At 46.1% G+C, this 26,123-nt stretch overlaps 1 protein-coding gene across 2 annotated transcripts in view; it reads right to left on the reverse strand.

Moving 5' to 3' along the window:
* Positions 1–26,123, reverse strand: part of LOC131937417 (histone deacetylase 6) — a 204,671-nt gene that overhangs the window by 169,579 nt on the left and 8,969 nt on the right. For both annotated transcript variants that reach the window (XM_059294820.1, XM_059294819.1), the window contains exons 7-24: positions 26,001–26,098; positions 25,641–25,742; positions 23,208–23,276; positions 21,716–21,842; positions 13,910–13,975; positions 12,643–12,702; positions 8,921–9,010; positions 8,278–8,384; positions 6,299–6,424; positions 5,559–5,711; positions 4,315–4,368; positions 3,813–3,900; positions 2,765–2,805; positions 2,516–2,618; positions 1,794–1,865; positions 1,659–1,684; positions 1,435–1,539; positions 721–789 (exon numbers count right to left, since the gene is read on the reverse strand). In XM_059294820.1, the coding sequence (XP_059150803.1) occupies positions 721–789; positions 1,435–1,539; positions 1,659–1,684; positions 1,794–1,865; positions 2,516–2,618; positions 2,765–2,805; positions 3,813–3,900; positions 4,315–4,368; positions 5,559–5,711; positions 6,299–6,424; positions 8,278–8,384; positions 8,921–9,010; positions 12,643–12,702; positions 13,910–13,975; positions 21,716–21,842; positions 23,208–23,276; positions 25,641–25,742; positions 26,001–26,098 (1,556 nt within the window). The remainder of the gene's footprint in view (positions 1–720; positions 790–1,434; positions 1,540–1,658; positions 1,685–1,793; positions 1,866–2,515; positions 2,619–2,764; positions 2,806–3,812; positions 3,901–4,314; positions 4,369–5,558; positions 5,712–6,298; positions 6,425–8,277; positions 8,385–8,920; positions 9,011–12,642; positions 12,703–13,909; positions 13,976–21,715; positions 21,843–23,207; positions 23,277–25,640; positions 25,743–26,000; positions 26,099–26,123) is intronic.

The raw sequence follows: 26,123 nt of genomic DNA on the forward strand, positions 1-26,123 counted from the left end.
TATTTGGTTGGGACCAGGACATATTTGTGTGAGGGTGGGGACCAGGACATATTTGGTTGGGACCAGGACATATTTGGTGGGGACCAGGACATATTTGTGTCAGGTGGGGACCAGGACATATTTGTGTCAGGTGGGGACCAGGACAGATTTGGTTGGGACCAGGACATATTTGGTTGGGACCAGGACATATTTGGTTGGGACCAGGACATATTTGTGTCAGGTGGGGACCAGGACATATTTGGTTGGGACCAGGACATATTTGTGTCAGGTGGGGACCAGGACATATTTGGTTGGGACCAGGACATATTTGTGTGAGGGTGGGGACCAGGACATATTTGGTTGGGACCAGGACATATTTGGTGGGGACCAGGACATATTTGTGTCAGGTGGGGACCAGGACATATTTGTGTAAGTTGGGGACAAGACACACCATGGGTTCCTGATGTAGCAGGGAAGTGAGTGATTGAGACAATCATCATACAATCCTTTATGATTGAGACAATCATTACACAAACCTTAATAATTGAGACAATCATCACACAACCCTTAATATTGAGACAATCATCACACAACCTTTAATGATTGAGACAATCATCACACAACCCTTAATGATTGAGACAATCATCACACAACCCTTAATGATTGAGACAATCATCACACAACCCTTAATGAATGAGACAATCATCACACAACCCTGTGTCGGAGACTACAATCAGTTACCTGGGGTCCCTGTAGAACTGGTGTTGTGTGGCGTTACCATGGTGAACATCCCAGTCAACTATCAGAACCCTGAAACAAATGGGTGCTTTAGTCAACAATCAGAACCCTGAAACAGATGGGTGCTTTAGTCAATGATCAGAACCCTGAAACAGATGGCTGCTTTAGTCAACATCACACTAACCCTGAAACAAATGGGTGCTTTAGTCAACGATCAGAACCCTGAAACAGATGGGTGCTTTAGTCAATGATCAGAACCCTGAAACAGATGGGTGCTTTAGTCAACATCACACTAACCCTAAAACAGATGGGTGCTTTAGTCAACATCACACTAACCCTGAAACAGATGGGTGCTTTAGTCAACGATCAGAACCCTGAAACAGATGGGTGCTTTAGTCAACATTACACTAACCCTGAAACAGATGGGTGCTTTAGTCAACATCACAATAACCCTGAAACAGATGGGTGCTTTAGTCAACATCACACTAACCCTGAAACAGATGGGTGCTTTAGTCAACGATCAGAACCCTGAAACAGATGGGTGCTTTAGTCAACATTACACTAACCCTGAAACAGATGGGTGCTTTAGTCAATGATGAGAACCCTGAAACAGATGGGTGCTTTAGTCAACGATCAGAACCCTGAAACAGATGGGTGCTTTAGTCAACATCACACTAACCCTGAAACAGATGGGTGCTTAAGCCAATCGAGACTTACTTTTTCACATTGAATTTTTTCTGGGCCAACTTGGCTGCGACGGCCACATTGTTGAAGAAACAAAATCCCATGGCCGTGTTGAACTCTGCGTGGTGGCCAGGTGGCCTGTGGGATAAAGTTTGTTGGTGTCAGGTTGTCTCCACAGGTAGCAACAACATACAACAAACATCCAGCCTTAACCAATGAAAAATGTGCAACAAATAAACTCAACAGATAAACCTTACCTAACTATTGCAACTCCACTTTGAGCCTGGTAAAAGAAAAAGACAATTTTGGATTTCAGTTTTGGGTTGTATTGTAAAGATATCTGCTGTCTGTATGTACACACGTTCTCTAAAGTCTGTCAGTTGGAATCTTACCTGGCCAGTGAGAACTGCCTCCACTACATTGAGGACACTACCACAAGCCAACAGGGCACAGTACAAAGATTTCTGGAGGAGGAGAGAAAAAATGTGTTGAGGCTCTGATACAGCTGGTTCAAGTACACATGGTAGAGGGTGGTCAGGGCTGGGGTGGTCAGGGTTGGGTGGTCAGGGCTGGGGTGGGGTGGTCAGGGCTGGGGTGGTCAGGACTGGGGTGGGGTGGTCAGGACTGGGGTGGTCAGGGCTGGGGTGGTCAGGGCTGGGGTGGGGTGGTCAGGGCTGGGGTGGGGTGGTCAGGACTGGGGTGGTCAGGGCTGGGGTAGTCAGGGCTGGGGTGGTCAGGGCTGGGGTGGTCAGGGCTGGGGTGGTCAGGGCTGGGGTGGGGTGGTCAGGGCTGGGGTGGTCAGGACTGGGGTGGTCAGGACTGGGGTGGGGTGGTCAGGGCTGGGGTGGTCAGGGCTGGGCTGGGGTGGTCAGGACTGGGGTGGGGTGGTCAGGACTGGGGTGGTCAGGGCTGGGGTGGTCAGGACTGGGGTGGGGTGGTCAGGGCTGGGGTGGGGTGGTCAGGGCTGGGGTAGTCAGGGCTGGGGTGGTCAGGGCTGGGGTGGTCAGGACTGGGGTGGTCAGGGCTGGGGTGGTCAGGGCTGGGGTGGTCAGGGCTGGGGTGGTGAGGGCTGGGGTGGTCAGGGCAGTGAGGTGAACCGTCTAGCAAGACATACCTGGTGCAGGTAGATGGAAGAATAACCATTTCGACTGGGGAAATCTCTCAGCTCATTTTCTCCCAGAGACTCTGTAGACTGAAGCTCCTCAAGGTAGTTCTCCCTGAAACAGACAGGCTATTGGGTTAAACTGGTTTAATTGGTTAAATGACTTGGTTAATCTGGTTAACTTGTTTAAGGAAAATAATTTAAAGGAAATAAATACATCATGATTAAGGACATTAAATTATGTTAATTGAATGCACTTACGTGTGTATCCAAAGTATTTCAGATTTCTTTGCAAGTCGAGACTGAAAAAATCAAACAAATGACCTTGATAAAGCTGTTGACTAATATTTGATGAGTTGTACAATGGTCAGACAATTACACTGATGTTTGTAATGTTGATCTAAACTTTAGATCTGACCAATGGTCAGACTGATGTTTGTAATGTTGATCTAAACTTTAGAGTTGACAAATGGTCAGACAATTACACTGATGATTGTAATGTTGATCTAAACTTTAGAGTTGACAAATGGTCAGACAATTACACTGATGATTGTAATGTTGATCTAAACTTTAGAGTTGACAAATGGTCAGACAATTACACTGATGATTGTAATGTTGATCTAAACTTTAGAGTTGACAAATGGTCAGACAATTACACTGATGATTGTAATGTTGATCTAAACTTTAGAGTTGACCAATGGTCAGACAATTACACTGATGATTGTAATGTTGATCTAAACTTTAGAGTTGACCAATGGTCAGACAATTACACTGATGATTGTAATGTTGATCTAAACTTTAGAGTTGACCAATGGTCAGACTGATGATTGTAATGTTGATCTAAACTTTAGAGTTGACCAATGGTCAGACGATTACACTGATGATTGTAATGTTGATCTAAACTTTAGAGTTGACCAATGGTCAGACTGATGATTGTAATGTTGATCTAAACTTTAGAGTTGACCAATGGTCAGACAATTACACTGATGATTGTAATGTTGATCTAAACTTTAGAGTTGACCAATGGTCAGACAATTACACTGATGATTGTAATGTTGATCTAAACTTTAGAGTTGACCAATGGTCAGACAATTACACTGATGATTGTAATGTTGATCTAAACTTTAGAGTTGACCAATGGTCAGACTGATGTTTGTAATGTTGATCTAAACTTTAGAGTTGACCAATGGTCAGACTGATGTTTGTAATGTTGATCTAAACTTTAGAATTGACCAATGGTCAGACTGATGTTTGTAATGTTGATCTAAACTTAAGAATTGACCAATGGTCAGACAATGTTTCAACTCACAGGCACCATCAAACATCTGTCTGTCAACATCCACTGGACAAACTTCTTGTGGATACTGCTGATCCGGTCTGGACGCTCTGGGTGTGATCTGCGCAGAACAATAGGGAATTAGGAACAAGGAGTCACAGAACCATGGAGTCAAGCAACTAGGGAGTCATAGAACATGGAGTCAAGCAACTAGGGAGTCATAGAACCATGGAGTCAAGCAACTAGGGAGTCACAGAATATGGAGCCAAGCAACTAGAAGTCATAGAACCATGGAGTCAAGCAACTAGAGAGTCACAGAACCATGGAGTCAAGCAACTAGAAGTCATAGAACCATGGAGTCAAGCAACTAGAGAGTCACAGAACCATGGAGTCAAGCAACTAGAAGTCATAGAACCATGGAGTCAAGCAACTAGGGAGTCACAGAACCATGGAGTCAAGCAACTAGGGAGTCACAGAACCATAAAGTCAACAAAGCTACTGAGTCATGAAGTAATGTTGACAAAAGCTGACTTACGATGAGAACATGTTTTTGTGGTCTCTCATCTGGGAATCATAGGTGTAGCAGCACCTGTGGCAAGACATAAGAAAGCTTCTGTTATAGACTGCCCAAACATCCCCGCCCACCATCCCCCCCGTCCCACCCACCCATTCCCTGCCCCACCCATCCCCCCACCCCACTCACCCATCCCGCTGCCCGACCCATCCCCCTGCCCCACCCATCCCCTGCCCCACCCATCCCCCCACCCCACCCATCCCCCCGCCCCACCCATCCCCTTGCCCAACCATCCCCTGCCCCATCTCACCCACCCATCCCCCCACCCCACCCATCTCCCTGCCCCACCCATCCCCTGCCCCACACATCACCCTGCCACACCCACCCATCCCCCTGCCCCACCCATCCCGCTGCCCAACCATCCCCTGCCTCACCCCACTCACCCATCCCCCCACCCCACCCATCCCCCGCCCCACCCATCCCCTGCCCCAACCATCACCTGCCCCAACCATCCCCCCACCCCGCTGCCCAACCATCCCCTGCCCACCCATCCCCTGCCCACCCATCCCCCTGCCCCAACCATCCCCTGCCCCACCCATCCCCCTGCCCCGCCCATCCCCTGCCCCGCCCATCCCCTGCCCCACCCACCCCCCTGCCCCACCCATCCCCTGCCCCACCCATCCCCCTGCCCCACCCATCCCCTGCCCCACCCATCCCCCTGCCCCACCCATCCCCTGCCCCACCCATCCCCCTGCCCCAACCATCCCCTGCCCCACCCATCCCCCTGCCCCACCCATCCCCTGCCCCATCTCACCCATCCCGCTGCCCCACCCATCCCCCTGCCCCACCCATCCCCTGCCCCACCCATCCCCCTGCCCCACCCATCCCCTGCCCCACCCATCCCCCTGCCCCACCCATCCCCCTGCCCCACCCATCCCCTGCCCCATCTCACCCATCCCGCTGCCCCACCCATCCCCCTGCCCCACCCATCCCCCTGCCCCACCCATCCCCCTGCCCCACCCATCCCCTGCCCCACCCATCCCCCTGCCCCGCCCATCCCCCTGCCCCACCCATCCCCTGCCCCACCCATCCCCCTGCCCCACCCATCCCCTGCCCCACCCATCCCCTGCCCCACCCATCCCCCTGCCCCACCCATCCCCTGCCCCACCCATCCCCTGCCCCACCCATCCCCCTGCCCCGCCCATCCCCCTGCCCCGCCCATCCCCCTGCCCCGCCTATCCCCCTGCCCCACCCATTCCCCTGACCTGGTTCCGGCCACAGAAAGATTGGTCTCCCTGATGACATCATCAATCTGGTTGGCAAAGTTTTGCCTGGTCTGTAGATCTTGTACGGGGTAGAAGCCCATCAGGTCGTACGTCTTGGGCTTGTTCTCAGGTGTCACAAACACCACACCTGGGCTGGGGAGGAGGGGGGGGGGGGGTTTCAAACACCATTAGAGAAAAGAAAATAGACTCTAGATCTAATAAATTAAGCAAATGAATTCAGTGATCTGTACTTTTTACAACTACAGATATATTCAGTGTTTCTTCCAGACTTTTTTCTCCAGGGGGGTACACTTGATTTTTTTTTTTGGTGGGGGGTGCGCGACATTTTGACATTTTCCGGGGGCGGACACTGGTAAAAGTATATTTTCTATATTAATTTCATTTCGATCCTGGGGGCGGTAGACTTTCTTCAGGGGGGGGATGAAAGAAACTCTGGATATATTTACCTGTAACTTTATTTTGTTCACAATGTATGTGGGTTGTGGCAAATCCTGTAACCCACAATTTTAACCCACTTCATTTTTCAATTTCATTCAAAATTTTTAGCTACGTTAATCTCCATTGATAATATAAGAAAATCTATCTTTTATCTTAATAGCAATGAGATTAGTCATTCAAATTTAATTTAAAAATTAGTAAATTCAAGACTAAAAGGGGAGGTAACAAGATTAAATATTAGCAATCAGGATTGAGAGGTGTGAGCTGAACACATGACTTACACAGGTGGTGTGTTGTTGACCTCGGAGTAAACACATTTTTCAAACTTGTCCAGTTTCTTGAAGTGCTTAAAACAATTCCAGTACGGGTGGAGCACTTTCACCAGGTTCAAAATTGTTGTGGTGATGCTGTGGGTGAAATGGTTGTGGTGATGCTGTGGGTGAAATGGTTGTGGTGAGGCTGTGGGTTAAATGGTTGTGGTGATGCTGTGGGTGAAATGGTTGTGGTGATGCTGTGGGTGAAATGGTTGTGATGATGCTGTGGGTGAAATGGTTGTGGTGATGCTGTGGGTGGAATGGTTGTGGTGATGCTGTGGGTGAAATGGTTGTGATGATGATGTTGGAGAAATGGTTGTGGTGATGCTGTGGGTGAAATGGTTGTGGTGATGCTGTGGGTTAAATGGTTGTGGTGATGATGTGGGTGAAATGGTTGTGGTGATGATGTGGGTGAAATGGTTGTGGTGATGCTGTGGGTGAAATGGTTGTGGTGATGCTGTGGGTGAAATGGTTGTGGTGATGCTGTGGGTGAAATGGTTGTGATGATGCTGTGGGTGAAATGGTTGTGGTGATGCTGTGGGTGAAATGGTTGTGGTGATGCTGTGGGTGAAATGGTTGTGGTGATGCTGTGGGTGAAATGGTTGTGGTGATGCTGTGGGTGAAATGGTTGTGGTGATGCTGTGGGTGAAATGGTTGTGGTGATGCTGTGGGTGAAATGGTTGTGGTGATGTTGTGGGTGAAATGATTGTGGTGATGCTGTGGGTGAAATGGTTGTGGTGATGCTGTGGGTGAAATGGTTGTGGTGATGCTGTGGGTGAAATGGTTGTGGTGATGCTGTGGGTGAAATGGTTGTGGTGATGCTGTGAGTGAAATGGTTGTGATGATGCTGTGGGTGAAATGGTTGTGGTGATGTTGGGGAAATAATTCAATGAAAATTGCAAGGAGTAACCTAAGTATTAAAGCCATTTGTTTAAATCGTTAGCATTGAAACAGTGACAGGTCCAGTCAATGCAAGGAGCTGGGGCAGGGGTTTACCTGTCTGAGGGTTTACCTATCTGAGGGTTTACCTGTCTGAGGGTTTACCTGTCTGAGGGTTTACCTGTCTGAGGGTTTACCTGTCTGATGGTTTACCTGTCTGAGGGTTCAGCCAATGCTGGCAGCTGGGGGCAGGGGTTTACGTGTCTGAGGGTTTACTGAGGGTTTACCTGTCTGAGGGTTCAGCCAATGCTGGCAGCTGGAGGCATGGGTTTACCTGTCTGAGGGTTTACTGAGGGTTTACCTGTCTGATGGTTTACCTGTCTGAGGGTTTACTGAGGGTTTACCTGTCTGAGGGTTTACTGAGGGTTTACCTGTCTGCGGGTTTACCTGTCTGCGGGTTTACCTGTCTGAGGGTTTACCTGTCTGATGGTTTACCTGTCTGAGGGTTTACCTGTCTGAGGGTTTACTGAGGGTTTACCTGTCTGAGGGTTTACTGAGGGTTTACCTGTCTGAGGGTTTACCTGTCTGAGGGTTCAGCCAATGCTGGCAGCTGGGGGCAGGGGTTTACCTGTCTGAGGGTTTACCTATCTGAGGGTTTACCTGTCTGATGGTTTACCTGTCTGAGGGTTTACTGAGGGTTTACCTGTCTGAGGGTTCAGCCAATGCTGGCAGCTGGGGGCAGGGGTTTACCTGTCTGAGGGTTTACCTGTCTGAGGGTTTACCTGTCTGAGGGTTCAGCCAATGCTGGCAGCTGGGGGCAGGGGTTTACCTGTCTGGGGTTTACCTGTCTGAGGGTTTACCTGTCTGAGGGTTTACCTGTCTGATGGTTTACCTGTCTGAGGTTTTACCTGTCTGATGGTTTACCTGTCTGAGGATTTACCTGCCTGAGGGTTTACCTGTCTGAGGGTTTACCTGTCTGAGGGTTTACCTGTCTGAGGGTTTACCTGTCTGAGGTTTACCTGTCTGAGGGTTTACCTGTCTGAGGGTTTACCTGTCTGAGGGTTTACCTGTCTGAGGGTTCAGCCAATGCAGGCAGCTGGGGGCAGGGGTCTTGCAACAAACTCCTCAGTGTGAGAGCACAGCCCTCTGACAGTGACTTGATACAGTAGCCTCCCTTGTTAAAACAACAATCAAGGAAATCATTCATTAATTAAGTGTGTGTTAATTATTTTTGCCATTTTCTTAATTTGTATTCAGTATCTGTATGTCAACTGACATATGACATGAAACACTAGAGATGACATATGACATGAAATACTAGAGATGACATATGACAAGGAACACTGGTGATAACATATGACATGGAACACTGGTAATGACATGAAATATTAGATGACATATGACATGGAACACTGGTAATGACATATGACATGATATACTAGATGACATATGACATGGAACACTGGTAATGACATATGACATGAAATACTAGATGACATATGACATGGAACACTGGTAATGACATATGACATGAAATACTAGATGACATATGACATGGAACACTGCAGATTACATATGACATGGAACACAAGATGACATATGACATGGAACACTTGTGATGACATATGACATGGAACACATGATGACATATGACAAGGAACACTGGAGATGACATATGACATGAAATACTAGATGACACATGACACTTACCTCTAGAGCAACACAGACCCTGCCTTTAGCCAGCGCCATCAGATGGTGGAGCATGTGAGCATACATGGGTGGGGTTATCATCATCTGACCCTGGGGTGGACACACAGGAGGCTATACTTGATACAGTACAACCTACACCTACTACAGTCACTACATCATCATACAACCTACACCTACTACAGTCACTACATCATCATACAACCTACACTGGCTACAGTCACTACATCAACATACAACCTACACTGGCTACAGTCACTACATCAACATACAACCTACACCTACTACAGTCATTACATCAACATACAACCTACACCTACTACAGTCACTACATCAACATACAACCTACACTGGCTACAGTCACTACATCAACATACAACCTACACCTACTACATCACTACATCAACATACAACCTACACCTACTACATCACTACATCAATATAAACCTACACTTGCTACATCAACATACAACCTGCACCTACTACAGTCACTACATCAACATACAACCTACACCTACTACAGTCACTACATCAACATACAACCTACACCTACTACAGTCACTACATCAACATACAACCTACACCTACTACAGTTACTACATCAACATACAACCTACACCTACAACAGTCACTACATCAACATACAACCTACACCGACTACAGTCACTACATCAACATACAACCTACATCTACTACAGTCACTACATCAACATACAACCTACACCTACTACAGTCACTACATCAACATACAACCTACACCTACTACAGTCCCTACATCAACATACAACCTACACTTGCTACATCAACATACAACCTACACCTACTACAGTCCCTACATCAACATACAACCTACACCTACTACAGCCACTACATCAACATACAACCTACACCTACTACAGTCACTACATCAACATACAACCTACACCTACTACAGTCACTACATCAACATACAACCTACACCTACTACAGTCACTACATTAACATACAACCTACACCTACTACAGTCACTACATCAACATACAACCTACACCTACAACAGTCACTACATCAACATACAACATACACCTACTACAGTCACTACATCAACATACAACCTACACCTACTACAGTCACTACATCAACATACAACCTACACCTACTACAGTCACTACATTAACATACAACCTACACCTACTACAGTCACTACATCAACATACAACCTACACCTACTACAGTCACTACATCAACATACAACCTACACCTACAACAGTTACTACATCAACATACAACCTACACCTACTACAGTCACTACATCAACATACAACCTACACCTACTACAGTCACTACATCAACATACAACCTACACCTACAACAGTCACTACATCAACAAACAACCTACACCTACTACAGTCACTACATCAACATACAACCTACACCTACAACAGTCACTACATCAACATACAACCTACACCTATTACAGTCACTACATCAACATACAACCTACACCTACTACAGTCACTTCATCAACATACAACCTACACCTACTACAGTCACTACATCAACATACAACATACACCTACTACAGTCACTACATCAACATACAACCTACACCTACTACAGTCACTACATCAACATACAACCTACACCTACAACAGTCACTACATCAACATAAACCTACACTTGCTACATCAACATACAACCTACACCTACTACAGTCACTACATCAACATACAACCTACACCTACTACAGTCACTACATCAACATACAACCTACACCTACTACAGTCACTACATCAACATACAACCTACACCTACTACAGTCACTTCATCAACATACAACCTACACCTACTACAGTCACTACATCAACATACAACCTACACCTACTACAGTCACTACATCAACATACAACCTACACCTACTACAGTCACTACATCAACATACAACCTACACCTACTACAGTCACTACATCAACATACAACCTACACCTACTACAGTCACTACATCAATATACAACCTACACCTACAACAGTCACTACATCAACATACAACCAACACTTGCTACATCAACATACAACCTACACCTACTACAGTCACTACATCAACATACAACCTACACCTACTACAGTCACTACATCAACATACAACCTACACCTACTACAGTCACTACATCAACATACAACCTACACCTACTACAGTCACTACATCAACATACAACCTACACCTACAACAGTCACTACATCAACATACAACCAACACTTGCTACATCAACATACAACCTACACCTACTACAGTCACTACATCAACATACAACCTACACCTACTACAGTCACTACATCAACATACAACCTACACCTACTACAGTCACTACATTAACATACAACCTACACCTACTACAGTCACTACATCAACATACAACCTACACCTACTACAGTCACTACATTAACATACAACTGGGATGGACACACGGGGGCTATACTTGATACATACAGTACAACCTACACTTGCTACATCAACATACAACCTACACTTACTTCATCAACATACAACCTACACTTACTACAAGCACTACTTTTTTACTTTTATAGTTACCATTATTGAAAAATGTTTATAAATTAACTATTACATGAAAATCTTAAATAAGATCTATAATAGCATAAATATAGGTTAAAATATGTATAATGTTAAACTAGCAAAACGTTATTGTGTCAGCTAGAATTACAGAATTAGTTTGAGGCTATAAGTATGATAAAACAAGCATAACCAAAACATAATTTACTAAGCAAGCATACAAATTACAAGACTTTATTCCCTCCCATAAGAATAGCTTCTAGATCTAAAATAAGCATAACACAAATATAAGTTACTAAGCAAGAGTAAAAAATGTTAAACTATCCTTTCCCCTTAAAACTGGCTTTTAGATCAAAGTCCACCAGAGTTCATATAGTCCCATTGTGTTTAGCTGCTCTGTAAGTTCAAATAATAAAGCACAACCATCTGCCTTTTGTTATATAACCCCATCTGCCTTTTGTTATATAACTCCATCAGCCTTTTGTTATATAACCCCATTGGCTTTTTGTTATATAACCCCATTGGCTTTTTGTTATATAACCCCATCTGACTTTTGTTATATAACCCCATCTGCCACTTACTTTCTATCACCATCTGCCCTGTATCCTGCCCATTGCACTATAACATATGCCCTTTACACCACCTGCCCCTAACCCTTTAGAGCCCCTGCCTTATGCCTTCCAAGTACCTTTTCATCCCCAATGGCGGAGTCTAGACCATGAGCAACTAGCACCAATTGTGGGGTGTACTTCAAACAAAGAAAACAAAAAAGTTGGCCAGTATTTTGTTAATCAAGCTTCAAAGAAAGAAACAATGGTCAAAAGCAAAACAAATAGAAAAATGCCTCTTTGTGTTTCCAATGGTTGAGAAATGTTTCAGTAAAAAATTTGTTTTAGTCTGGAAAAATTTTTTGGGTAGGTGAAATCACAAGTAGTTAGAGCAAGAGGCTTTTTTCTGTGGCTGCTGGAGTCATTGATGGTTTCATGCCAGAGATGCATGGGTTAGATGGTTGTACAACACCAAGATACACAAGCTAGATAACAAAAGGGATGCAGCAAGCCCAACCAGCCAGCCAGCCAGCCAGCCAGCCAGCCAACCAACCAACCAACCAGCCAGCCAGCGAGCCAACCAACCAACCAGCCAGCCAGCCAGCCAGCCAGCCAGCCAGCAACAATACCTCAGGACAGCCCAGCGCTGCGTCATATCCTGAAGAGACCAGCACAAACTGTGGGCTAAACTGGAAAAAAATTGTCACAACATTTCTCAACAAAAACTTCTGGGGGACTGGATAGGTAGGTCATTGAGTGACAGATCACTGACACATGACCCAGTTCACTGACACATGAACCAGATCACTGACACATGAACCAGATCACTAACACATGAACCAGATCACTGACACATGAACCAGATCACTGACACATGAACCAGATCACTGACACATGAACCAGATCACTGACACATGACCCAGTTCACTGACACATGAACCAGATCACTGACATATGAACCAGTTTACTGACATATGAACCAGATCACTGACACATGAACCAGATCACTGACACATGACCCAGTTCACTGACACATGAACCAGATCACTGACATATGAACCAGTTTACTGACATATGAACCAGATCACTGACACATGACCCAGTTCACTGACACATGAACCAGATCACTGACATATGAACCAGTTTACTGACATATGAACCAGATCACTGACACATGACCCAGTTCACTGACACATGAACCAGATCACTGACATATGAACCAGTTTACTGACATATGAACCAGATCACTGACACATGACCCAGTTCACTGACACATGAACCAGATCACTGACATATGAACCAGGTCACTGACACATGAACCAGATCACTGACACATGAACCAGATCACTGACACAATCAAAAGAACAAACATTTCAGACCAGATGTGGCTGACGTCAATAATTTCATGTTTTTCTAAACTCATCTTGTGAGGAGACAGTGGCTACACCAAGCCACCTTTGTTTTCCCAAAGTCAGGACAGGTACCCTTAAGAGCTGGGTGGACTCAGGAAGATCCTTAAGTCTCCTAAGAGATCCTAAACTGAACTAATCAAACTGATTATCTGGCATTAAAGTTGTTAGTGCCAAAGATACAAGGGGTTAATGAAGTTCAGTTCATCCGTTTCAACAAACTTGGCTTACAGTGGGATAATGTGGTCAGACTATGCTCAGCCGTCTTAGTTTTCATAATGTGAGCCATGTACTCATCAGAGCTGGGTGGACTCATGGATGTCTTACGGACTCAAGCCCAGGATTTGAACTTGAGCTCTACCATCTGACCATGACATTCCATGTTGTACCAACTTACATCAAGTTTTCTGCCTTATATTACAGCCGCTATGTAAGTGTAAACTGGTTAAAGATATCAAATTTTCTACTTACACCATTTCAAACTTACCTCGTAGGCCAGGGGTAGAATGATCTGGTTCAAGACGGCCATGTAGTCAGTGTTGGACATTCCAATCTGGGGAAAGTAAGGTGGGGCACAGCTAGAGGCAGCCAATGTCACAGCTAGAGGCAGTCAATGTCACAGCTAGAGGCAGCCAATGTCACAGCTAGAGGCAGCCAATGTCACAGCTAGAGGCAGTCAATGTCATGCTAGAGGCAGCCAATGTCACAGCTAGAGGCAGCCAATGTCACAGCTAGAGGCAGCCAATGACACAGCTAGAGGCAGTCAATGTCACAGCTAGAGGCAGCCAATGTCACAGCTAGAGGCAGCCAATGTCACAGCTAGAGGCAGCCAATGTCACAGCTAGAGGCAGCCAATGACACAGCTAGAGGCAGCCAATGTCACAGCTAGAGGCAGCCAATGTCACAGCTAGAGGCAGCCAATGTCACAGCTAGAGGCAGTCAATGTCACAGCTAGAGGCAGTCAATGTCACAGCTAGAGGCAGTCAATGTCACAGCTAGAGGCAGTCAATGTCACAGCTAGAGGCAGCCAATGTCAAGGCTAGAGGCAGCCAATGTCACAGCTAGAGGCAGTCAATGTCATGCTAGAGGCAGCCAATGTCACAGCTAGAGGCAGCCAATGTCACAGCTAGAGGCAGCCAATGACACAGCTAGAGGCAGTCAATGTCACAGCTAGAGGCAGCCAATGTCACAGCTAGAGGCAGCCAATGTCACAGCTAGAGGCAGCCAATGTCACAGCTAGAGGCAGCCAATGACACAGCTAGAGGCAGCCAATGTCACAGCTAGAGGCAGCCAATGTCACAGCTAGAGGCAGCCAATGTCACAGCTAGAGGCAGTCAATGTCACAGCTAGAGGCAGTCAATGTCACAGCTAGAGGCAGTCAATGTCACAGCTAGAGGCAGCCAATGTCACAGCTAGAGGCAGCCAATGTCACAGCTAGAGGCAGCCAATGACACAGCTAGAGGCAGTCAATGTCACAGCTAGAGGCAGCCAATGTCACAGCTAGAGGCAGCCAATGTCACAGCTAGATGTCACAGCTAGAGGCAGCCAATGTCACAGCTAGAGGCAGTCAATGTCACAGCTAGAGGCAGCCAATGTCACAGCTAGAGGCAGTCAATGTCACAGCTAGAGGCAGTCAATGTCACAGCTAGAGGCAGTCAATGTCACAGCTAGAGGCAGCCAATGTCACAGCTAGAGGCAGTCAATGTCACAGCTAGAGGCAGCCAATGTCACAGCTAGAGGCAGCCAATGTCACAGCTAGAGGCAGTCAATGTCACAGCTAGATGTCACAGCTAGAGGCAGCCAATGTCACAGCTAGAGGCAGCCAATGTCACAGCTAGAGGCAGTCAATGTCACAGCTAGAGGCAGTCAATGTCACAGCTAGAGGCAGTCAATGTCACAGCTAGAGGCAGCCAATGTCAAAGCTAGAGGCAGTCAATGTCACAGCTAGAGGCAGTCAATGTCACAGCTAGAGGCAGCCAATGTCACAGCTAGAGGCAGCCAATGTCACAGCTAGAGGCAGCCAATGTCACAGCTAGAGGCAGTCAATGTCATGCTAGAGGCAGCCAATGTCACAGCTAGAGGCAGCCAATGTCACAGCTAGAGGCAGCCAATGACACAGCTAGAGGCAGTCAATGTCACAGCTAGAGGCAGCCAATGTCACAGCTAGAGGCAGCCAATGTCACAGCTAGAGGCAGCCAATGTCACTGCTAGAGGCAGCCAATGTCACAGCTAGAGGCAGCCAATGACACAGCTAGAGGCAGCCAATGTCACAGCTAGAGGCAGCCAATGTCACAGCTAGAGGCAGTGAATGTCACAGCTAGAGGCAGCCAATGTCACAGCTAGAGGCAGTCAATGTCACAGCTAGAGGCAGTCAATGTCACAGCTAGAGGCAGTCAATGTCACAGCTAGAGGCAGCCAATGTCACAGCTAGAGGCAGCCAATGTCACAGCTAGAGGCAGCCAATGACACAGCTAGAGGCAGTCAATGTCACAGCTAGAGGCAGCCAATGTCACAGCTAGAGGCAGTCAATGTCACAGCTAGAGGCAGCCAATGTCACAGCTAGAGGCAGTCAATGTCACAGCTAGAGGCAGTCAATGTCACAGCTAGAGGCAGTCAATGTCACAGCTAGAGGCAGCCAATGTCACAGCTAGAGGCAGTCAATGTCACAGCTAGAGGCAGCCAATGTCACAGCTAGAGGCAGCCAATGTCACAGCTAGAGGCAGTCAATGTCACAGCTAGATGTCACAGCTAGAGGCAGCCAATGTCACAGCTAGAGGCAGTCAATGTCACAGCTAGAGGCAGTCAATGTCACAGCTAGAGGCAGTCAATGTCACAGCTAGAGGCAGTCAATGTCACAGCTAGAGGCAGCCAATGTCACAGCTAGAGGCAGTCAATGTCACAGCTAGAGGCAGCCAATGTCACAGCTAGAGGCAGCCAATGTCACAGCTAGAGGCAGTCAATGTCACAGCTAGATGTCACAGCTAGAGGCAGCCAATGTCACAGCTAGAGGCAGCCAATGACACAGCTAGAGGCAGCCAATGTCACAGCTAGAGGCAGTCAATGTCACAGCTAGAGGCAGCCAATGTCACAGCTAGAGGCAGTCAATGTCACAGCTAGAGGCAGCCAATGTCACAGCTAGAGGCAGTCAATGTCACAGCTAGAGGCAGTCAATGTCACAGCTAGAGGCAGTCAATGTCACAGCTAGAGGCAGCCAATGTCACAGCTAGAGGCAGTCAATGTCACAGCTAGAGGCAGCCAATGTCACAGCTAGAGGCAGCCAATGTCACAGCTAGAGGCAGTCAATGTCACAGCTAGATGTCACAGCTAGAGGCAGCCAATGTCACAGCTAGAGGCAGTCAATGTCACAGCTAGAGGCAGTCAATGTCACAGCTAGAGGCAGTCAATGTCACAGCTAGAGGCAGTCAATGTCACAGCTAGAGGCAGCCAATGTCACAGCTAGAGGCAGTCAATGTCACAGCTAGAGGCAGCCAATGTCACAGCTAGAGGCAGCCAATGTCACAGCTAGAGGCAGTCAATGTCACAGCTAGATGTCACAGCTAGAGGCAGCCAATGTCACAGCTAGAGGCAGCCAATGACACAGCTAGAGGCAGCCAATGTTACAGCTAGAGGCAGTCAATGTCACAGCTAGAGGCAGCCAATGTCACAGCTAGAGGCAGTCAATGTCACAGCTAGAGGCAGTCAATGTCACAGCTAGAGGCAGTCAATGTCACAGCTAGAGGCAGCCAATGTCACAGCTAGAGGCAGTCAATGTCACAGCTAGAGGCAGCCAATGTCACAGCTAGAGGCAGCCAATGTCACAGCTAGAGGCAGTCAATGTCACAGCTAGATGTCACAGCTAGAGGCAGCCAATGTCACAGCTAGAGGCAGCCAATGACACAGACAGCTAGAGGCAGTCAATGTCACAGCTAGAGGCAGCCAATGTCACAGCTAGAGGCAGCCAATGTCACAGCTAGAGGCAGCCAATGTCACAGCTAGAGGCAGTCAATGTCACAGCTAGAGGCAGTCAATGTCACAGCTAGAGGCAGTCAATGTCACAGCTAGAGGCAGTCAATGTCACAGCTAGAGGCAGCCAATGTCAAGGCTAGAGGCAGCCAATGTCACAGCTAGAGGCAGTCAATGTCATGCTAGAGGCAGCCAATGTCACAGCTAGAGGCAGCCAATGTCACAGCTAGAGGCAGCCAATGACACAGCTAGAGGCAGTCAATGTCACAGCTAGAGGCAGCCAATGTCACAGCTAGAGGCAGCCAATGTCACAGCTAGAGGCAGCCAATGTCACAGCTAGAGGCAGCCAATGACACAGCTAGAGGCAGCCAATGTCACAGCTAGAGGCAGCCAATGTCACAGCTAGAGGCAGCCAATGTCACAGCTAGAGGCAGTCAATGTCACAGCTAGAGGCAGTCAATGTCACAGCTAGAGGCAGTCAATGTCACAGCTAGAGGCAGCCAATGTCACAGCTAGAGGCAGCCAATGTCACAGCTAGAGGCAGCCAATGACACAGCTAGAGGCAGTCAATGTCACAGCTAGAGGCAGCCAATGTCACAGCTAGAGGCAGCCAATGTCACAGCTAGATGTCACAGCTAGAGGCAGCCAATGTCACAGCTAGAGGCAGTCAATGTCACAGCTAGAGGCAGCCAATGTCACAGCTAGAGGCAGTCAATGTCACAGCTAGAGGCAGTCAATGTCACAGCTAGAGGCAGTCAATGTCACAGCTAGAGGCAGCCAATGTCACAGCTAGAGGCAGTCAATGTCACAGCTAGAGGCAGCCAATGTCACAGCTAGAGGCAGCCAATGTCACAGCTAGAGGCAGTCAATGTCACAGCTAGATGTCACAGCTAGAGGCAGCCAATGTCACAGCTAGAGGCAGCCAATGTCACAGCTAGAGGCAGTCAATGTCACAGCTAGAGGCAGTCAATGTCACAGCTAGAGGCAGTCAATGTCACAGCTAGAGGCAGCCAATGTCAAAGCTAGAGGCAGTCAATGTCACAGCTAGAGGCAGTCAATGTCACAGCTAGAGGCAGCCAATGTCACAGCTAGAGGCAGCCAATGTCACAGCTAGAGGCAGCCAATGTCACAGCTAGAGGCAGTCAATGTCATGCTAGAGGCAGCCAATGTCACAGCTAGAGGCAGCCAATGTCACAGCTAGAGGCAGCCAATGACACAGCTAGAGGCAGTCAATGTCACAGCTAGAGGCAGCCAATGTCACAGCTAGAGGCAGCCAATGTCACAGCTAGAGGCAGCCAATGTCACTGCTAGAGGCAGCCAATGTCACAGCTAGAGGCAGCCAATGACACAGCTAGAGGCAGCCAATGTCACAGCTAGAGGCAGCCAATGTCACAGCTAGAGGCAGTGAATGTCACAGCTAGAGGCAGCCAATGTCACAGCTAGAGGCAGTCAATGTCACAGCTAGAGGCAGTCAATGTCACAGCTAGAGGCAGTCAATGTCACAGCTAGAGGCAGCCAATGTCACAGCTAGAGGCAGCCAATGTCACAGCTAGAGGCAGCCAATGACACAGCTAGAGGCAGTCAATGTCACAGCTAGAGGCAGCCAATGTCACAGCTAGAGGCAGTCAATGTCACAGCTAGAGGCAGCCAATGTCACAGCTAGAGGCAGTCAATGTCACAGCTAGAGGCAGTCAATGTCACAGCTAGAGGCAGTCAATGTCACAGCTAGAGGCAGCCAATGTCACAGCTAGAGGCAGTCAATGTCACAGCTAGAGGCAGCCAATGTCACAGCTAGAGGCAGCCAATGTCACAGCTAGAGGCAGTCAATGTCACAGCTAGATGTCACAGCTAGAGGCAGCCAATGTCACAGCTAGAGGCAGTCAATGTCACAGCTAGAGGCAGTCAATGTCACAGCTAGAGGCAGTCAATGTCACAGCTAGAGGCAGTCAATGTCACAGCTAGAGGCAGCCAATGTCACAGCTAGAGGCAGTCAATGTCACAGCTAGAGGCAGCCAATGTCACAGCTAGAGGCAGCCAATGTCACAGCTAGAGGCAGTCAATGTCACAGCTAGATGTCACAGCTAGAGGCAGCCAATGTCACAGCTAGAGGCAGCCAATGACACAGCTAGAGGCAGCCAATGTCACAGCTAGAGGCAGTTAATGTCACAGCTAGAGGCAGCCAATGTCACAGCTAGAGGCAGTCAATGTCACAGCTAGAGGCAGCCAATGTCACAGCTAGAGGCAGTCAATGTCACAGCTAGAGGCAGTCAATGTCACAGCTAGAGGCAGTCAATGTCACAGCTAGAGGCAGCCAATGTCACAGCTAGAGGCAGTCAATGTCACAGCTAGAGGCAGCCAATGTCACAGCTAGAGGCAGCCAATGTCACAGCTAGAGGCAGTCAATGTCACAGCTAGATGTCACAGCTAGAGGCAGCCAATGTCACAGCTAGAGGCAGTCAATGTCACAGCTAGAGGCAGTCAATGTCACAGCTAGAGGCAGTCAATGTCACAGCTAGAGGCAGTCAATGTCACAGCTAGAGGCAGCCAATGTCACAGCTAGAGGCAGTCAATGTCACAGCTAGAGGCAGCCAATGTCACAGCTAGAGGCAGCCAATGTCACAGCTAGAGGCAGTCAATGTCACAGCTAGATGTCACAGCTAGAGGCAGCCAATGTCACAGCTAGAGGCAGCCAATGACACAGCTAGAGGCAGCCAATGTTACAGCTAGAGGCAGTCAATGTCACAGCTAGAGGCAGCCAATGTCACAGCTAGAGGCAGTCAATGTCACAGCTAGAGGCAGTCAATGTCACAGCTAGAGGCAGTCAATGTCACAGCTAGAGGCAGCCAATGTCACAGCTAGAGGCAGTCAATGTCACAGCTAGAGGCAGCCAATGTCACAGCTAGAGGCAGCCAATGTCACAGCTAGAGGCAGTCAATGTCACAGCTAGATGTCACAGCTAGAGGCAGCCAATGTCACAGCTAGAGGCAGCCAATGACACAGACAGCTAGAGGCAGTCAATGTCACAGCTAGAGGCAGCCAATGTCACAGCTAGAGGCAGCCAATGTCACAGCTAGAGGCAGCCAATGTCACAGCTAGAGGCAGTCAATGTCACAGCTAGAGGCAGCCAATGTCACAGCTAGAGGCAGTCAATGTCACAGCTAGATGTCACAGCTAGAGGCAGCCAATGTCACAGCTAGAGGCAGCCAATGTCACAGCTAGAGGCAGTCAATGTCACAGCTAGAGGCAGTCAATGTCACAGCTAGAGGCAGCCAATGTCACAGCTAGAGGCAGTCAATGTCACAGATAGCTAGAGGCAGTCAATGTCACAGCTAGAGGCAGCCAATGTCACAGCTAGAGGCAGCCAATGTCACAGCTAGAGGCAGTCAATGTCACAGCTAGAGACAGTCAATGTCACAGCTAGAGGCAGCCAATGTCACAGCTAGAGGCAGCCAATTACACAACTAGAGGCAGTCAATGTCACAGATAGCTAGAGGCAGTCAATGTCACAGCTAGAGGCAGCCAATGTCACAGCTAGAGGCAGTCAATGTCACAGCTAGAGGCAGCCAATGTCACAGCTAGAGGCAGTCAATGTCACAGCTAGAGGCAGCCAATGTCGCAGCTAGAGGCAGTCAATGTCACAGATAGCTAGAGGCAGTCAATGTCACAGCTAGAGGCAGCCAATGTCACAGCTAGAGGCAGCCAATGTCACAGCTAGAGGCAGCCAATTACACAACTAGAGGCAGTCAATGTCACAGCTAGAGGCAGCCAATGTCACAGCTAGAGGCAGTCAATGTCACAGCTAGAGGCAGTCAATGTCACAGCTAGAGGCAGCCAATGTCACAGCTAGAGGCAGCCAATTACACAACTAGAGGCAGTCAATGTCACAGATAGCTAGAGGCAGTCAATGTCACAGCTAGAGGCAGCCTTCATACACCATCCACCCATATACAATCACACACACATGCAATCCAGCTGAACTCATTTACATGGTACAGAAATAAGCCTAAGCATCTGCCACAACCAATGACAAACGTATAACTACCTATTTCAATAGGATGTCAATGTTATTGACACCCCCTCTCAATAGAAAATTAAAAAAAACTACCCGATTCAATAGGACGTTGATATTAATGACACCTCCCCCCCTGCCCCCGCCAGTTAAAAAAAAAAAAAAACTACCTGATTCAATAGGACGTTGATATTAATGACACCTCCCCCCCCCCCCCTGCCCCCACCAATTAAAAAAAAAAAACTACCTGATTCAATAGGACGTTGATATTAATGACACCCCCCCCCCTGCCCCCGCCAATAAAAAAACAAAACAAACTACCTGATTCAATGGGACGTTGATGTTAAAGCCAGCTCCCTGACCGCTACCAATGAAGTCGTAGTCAGACTCCCGAAGCTGTGGCCAAAATCTGCCATACTCAAAGCGATGAATGGAGCAGTACATGACTCTGTCAGAAGGCAAGTAGACACTGATCAGTTAACACACCTCATAACACATACCTTGTGCATCGTAAAACACCTGGAGTCAACATAAAACTCACCTGGGGTCAACATAAAACTCACCTGGGGTCATCTAGGGTCATCATAAAACTCACCTGGGGTCATCATAAAACTCACCTGGGGTCATCATAAAACTCACCTAGGGTCAACATAAAACACACCTGGGGTCAACATAAAACACACCTGGGGTCAACATAAAACTCACCTGGGGTCAACATAAAACACACCTGGGGTCAACATAAAACTCACCTGGGGTCAACATAAAACTCACCTGGGGTCAACATAAAACTCACCTGCGGTCAACATAAAACTCACCTGGGGTCAACATAAAACTCACCTGGGGTCATCTTGGGTCAACATAAAACTCACCTGGGGTCATCATAAAACTCACCTGGGGTCATCATAAAACTCACCTGGGGTCATCATAAAACTCACCTGGGGTCATCATAAAACTCACCTAGGGTCATCATAAAACTCACCTGGGGTCATCATAAAACTCACCTGGGGTCATCATAAAACTCACCTGGGGTCATCATAAAACTCACCTGGGGTCATCATAAAACTCACCTGGGGTCATCATAAAACTCACCTGGGGTCAACATAAAACTCACCTGGGGTCAACATAAAACTCACCTGGGGTCAACATAAAACTCACCTGCGGTCAACATAAAACTCACCTGGGGTCAACATAAAACTCACCTGGGGTCATCTTGGGTCAACATAAAACTCACCTGGGGTCATCATAAAACTCACCTGGGGTCATCATAAAACTCACCTGGGGTCATCATAAAACTCACCTGGGGTCATCATAAAACTCACCTAGGGTCATCATAAAACTCACCTGGGGTCATCATAAAACTCACCTAGGGTCATCATAAAACTCACCTAGGGTCATCATAAAACTCACCTGGGGTCATCTTGGGTCATCATAAAACTCACCTGGGGTCATCATAAAACTCACCTGGGGTCATCATAAAACTCACCTGGGGTCATCATAAAACTCACCTGGGGTCATCATAAAACTCACCTAGGGTCATCATAAAACTCACCTGGGGTCATCATAAAACTCACCTGGGGTCATCATAAAACTCACCTGGGGTCATCATAAAACTCACCTGGGGTCATCATAAAACTCACCTGGGGTCATCATAAAACTCACCTGGGGTCATCATAAAACTCACCTGGGGTCATCATAAAACTCACCTGGGGTCATCATAAAACTCACCTGGGGTCATCATAAAACTCACCTGGGGTCATCATAAAACTCACCTGGGGTCATCATAAAACTCACCTGGGGTCATCATAAAACTCACCTGGGGTCATCATAAAACATTCTCTGGATGCCCTGCCCATGGTGTACATCCCAGTCAACAATCAAAATTCTGAAATTCAAAAGGGGCAGTTGGAGTAAACTAAACATGGTCACTCCAAGGGAGGTAACTGGGTTGGTTAGTTCACAATAACTTTTTACTTTAGGGCAGGGGTCTCCAAACTACGGCCCGCGGGCCGGATGCGGCCCGCGAGGTCCTCTCATCCGGCCCGCGGAGATCTTTTTGTCCACGGAAAAAACGTTTGTTGGTTATGGCTGAGGAGCTTTGCCCAGAAAAATCAAAGACATGCCTGGAAGAAACTGGCCCCCGAACAGAAATTTGATAGTTAATGCGGCCCTCGGACTGAAAAGTTTGGAGACCCCTGCTTTAGGGTAATGTTTGTGTCAAACTAAACAAATTGAGACCAAAAAAAATTGCATACAAAACGCTTTAATAACAAGCTATTATGTAATAATGCACTAAAATGGAGAAAATAAATGATTTTCCTTAAATATATATTAATACACCACTATTTAAATAACTATAAAGAAAAGCATGGTCACCATATTATCTATTGGATACCTTTATTATTGCCACCAAATGAACATAAAAATGTGTGTATAATAGCAATGAAATATTTATAGAACCCTCTACTTTATTTTGAAAATTTTGATTTATTCATAAAAATTAATTAGTTAATCTAATTAAATCAAATTTGATGTCAGATTGCATTGTCGTAAGGTCAAGACCCACGTGCTGAGTTATAATCAAACGGGTCAATTAGAAGTGCTCCAAATTTCGCAACGAAGTTTTGATCTATGACAAAGCAAGACAGAGGAAGCAAGTTAAAAATAGCTTGTAAAAACTTTGCTCATTTGAAAGAGAAATTTTACATTGTTTAAGACAGAAACTCTAACCACATGAGAAAAATAAATATTTGAAAATTCTCAGTTAGAACTAAGCTTATGAGGGGAAAAACATTTTAATAAAAAGCTTTTATGTAATCATACACAAAGAAGGAGAAAATAAATGATTTTCTTTAAATATATAATAGTTCTCTACTATTTAATTAACTATAAAGAAAAGAGTGCATCACTATATTATCTATTGGATACCTTTACTAATAATAGGAGTGTGTTATTATATATTTAAAGAAAAATCGTTTATTTTTCCTCCTTTTTAGTGCAGGCATTCCTACCCTTATCGACCAAAAGTAGGAACATACCAAAAAAGTGGAATTCGAAGCCACAAAAAAGGAACATACGCATGGAAACTCATTTGCAAAGACATAATAAATAATTGCAATAAGTCTTATGACATTATACACAGTATACATATAGTAGGTCTATATGACATTATACAGTTTACATATAGTGGGTCTATAGTTTTGTATAGCTGGTCTTTTACTACATCTAAATACTGCTTAAACCTTAAAGCGCGCGCCACCTGGCATTACGTGTTATAAGTTATGTAACAGCAAAGCCATGATCGTTGCTTGGCGCGCTTTCAGGGTTGAAGTCAGCTTACATTTTTTTAAACCTAAGCTAACCACTTTAGTAACTCGTGACCCCTCCCCATTCCAACCATAATCTTAACACTTAAACATAACATTATTGATTTGATTCAACAGTAGTTGATGCTATCTTAGACTATCTTAGATTTTTCAGCCTTGCTATGTAGGCCTACTAGACCATATGAACAACAATTGCTGAAGCGCAAGTTAGCGTTACGACCTACCACGCTAGATAATCTAGCATTCTAGATCTAGAAATTAGCATGTTAATCACGATGTTATGGTACTTTCCTCCATACATTTTATTTAAAACATAATTTAAATCTATAAGGCCTAAAAAAAATATTTATTTCTGAATACTTCAAAAACATTGTGTTCATTTAAAATTTTGCTCGCCTGTTTTGATCTAGACAGAGAGACAGAAAGACAGACACAGGAAGCAATTTAAATAACAGTCTGTAAAAACATTTTTATAAACAGATGTTCGTTTTAAAAGTCTCTGAATGAAGCTTCTGTTTTAAAAAAGTCTCTGAATGATGCTGATGTTTGTTTAAAAAGGTTTTTGAATGACACTGATTTTTTTAAATTTTCTGAATGACACTGATGTTTAAAAAGCCTCTGAATGACACTGATGTTTAAAAAGTCTCTGAATGACACTGATGTTTAAAAGGTCTCTGAATGACACTGATGTTTAAAAAGTCTCTGAATGACACTGATGTTTAAAAAGTCTCTGAATGACACTGATGTTTAAAAAGTCTCTGAATGACACTGATGTTTAAAAAGTCTCTGAATGACACTGATGTTTAAAAAGTCTCTGAATGACGCTGATGTTTAAAAAGTCTCTGAATGACGCTGATGTTTAAAAAGTCTCTGAATAACGCTGATGTTTAAAAAGTCTCTGAATGACGCTGATGTGTGCTTACCTCTCCACACCTTTGTCCAGTGCGCTCTGTGCCGCCAGGGCCACGTTGTTGAAGGTGCAGTAGCCGTTAAACTCATTCTCCATGGCATGGTGGCCAGGTGGCCTGTCACACAAAGCAAATGGCCAGGCCATTCAAAGATTAGCACATTTTCAAATAATGAGGTTAAATCAACATTAGCAAATAATTACTCCACATAGACAAGTACATTTTCAATTAAACAGTACATTTACATCTAAGAGCAAATAGTAGATCAAACAACAAATAGTAGACCAAACCACAAATAGTAGAGAAAACAGCCGATTTGAAACAATTTTCCAACCAACCAATGGAAGAGTTGCATAAAGTTTCAAACTTTTTTACCTGACCATAGCGAAGCCATTGGTTAAGTTATTCTGTAAAATATCATCCACCATTTTGATGGTAGTCCCTGCTGCTATCAAGGCTGCATCGTATGTGTGCTGGTAATTAAATTAGGATATGAAG

The sequence above is a fragment of the Physella acuta genome, unplaced genomic scaffold (assembly GCF_028476545.2).
Source record: "Physella acuta isolate Inbredline_101_S28 unplaced genomic scaffold, ASM2847654v3 ptg000209l, whole genome shotgun sequence".
Classification (NCBI taxonomy): Eukaryota; Metazoa; Mollusca; class Gastropoda; family Physidae; genus Physella; species Physella acuta.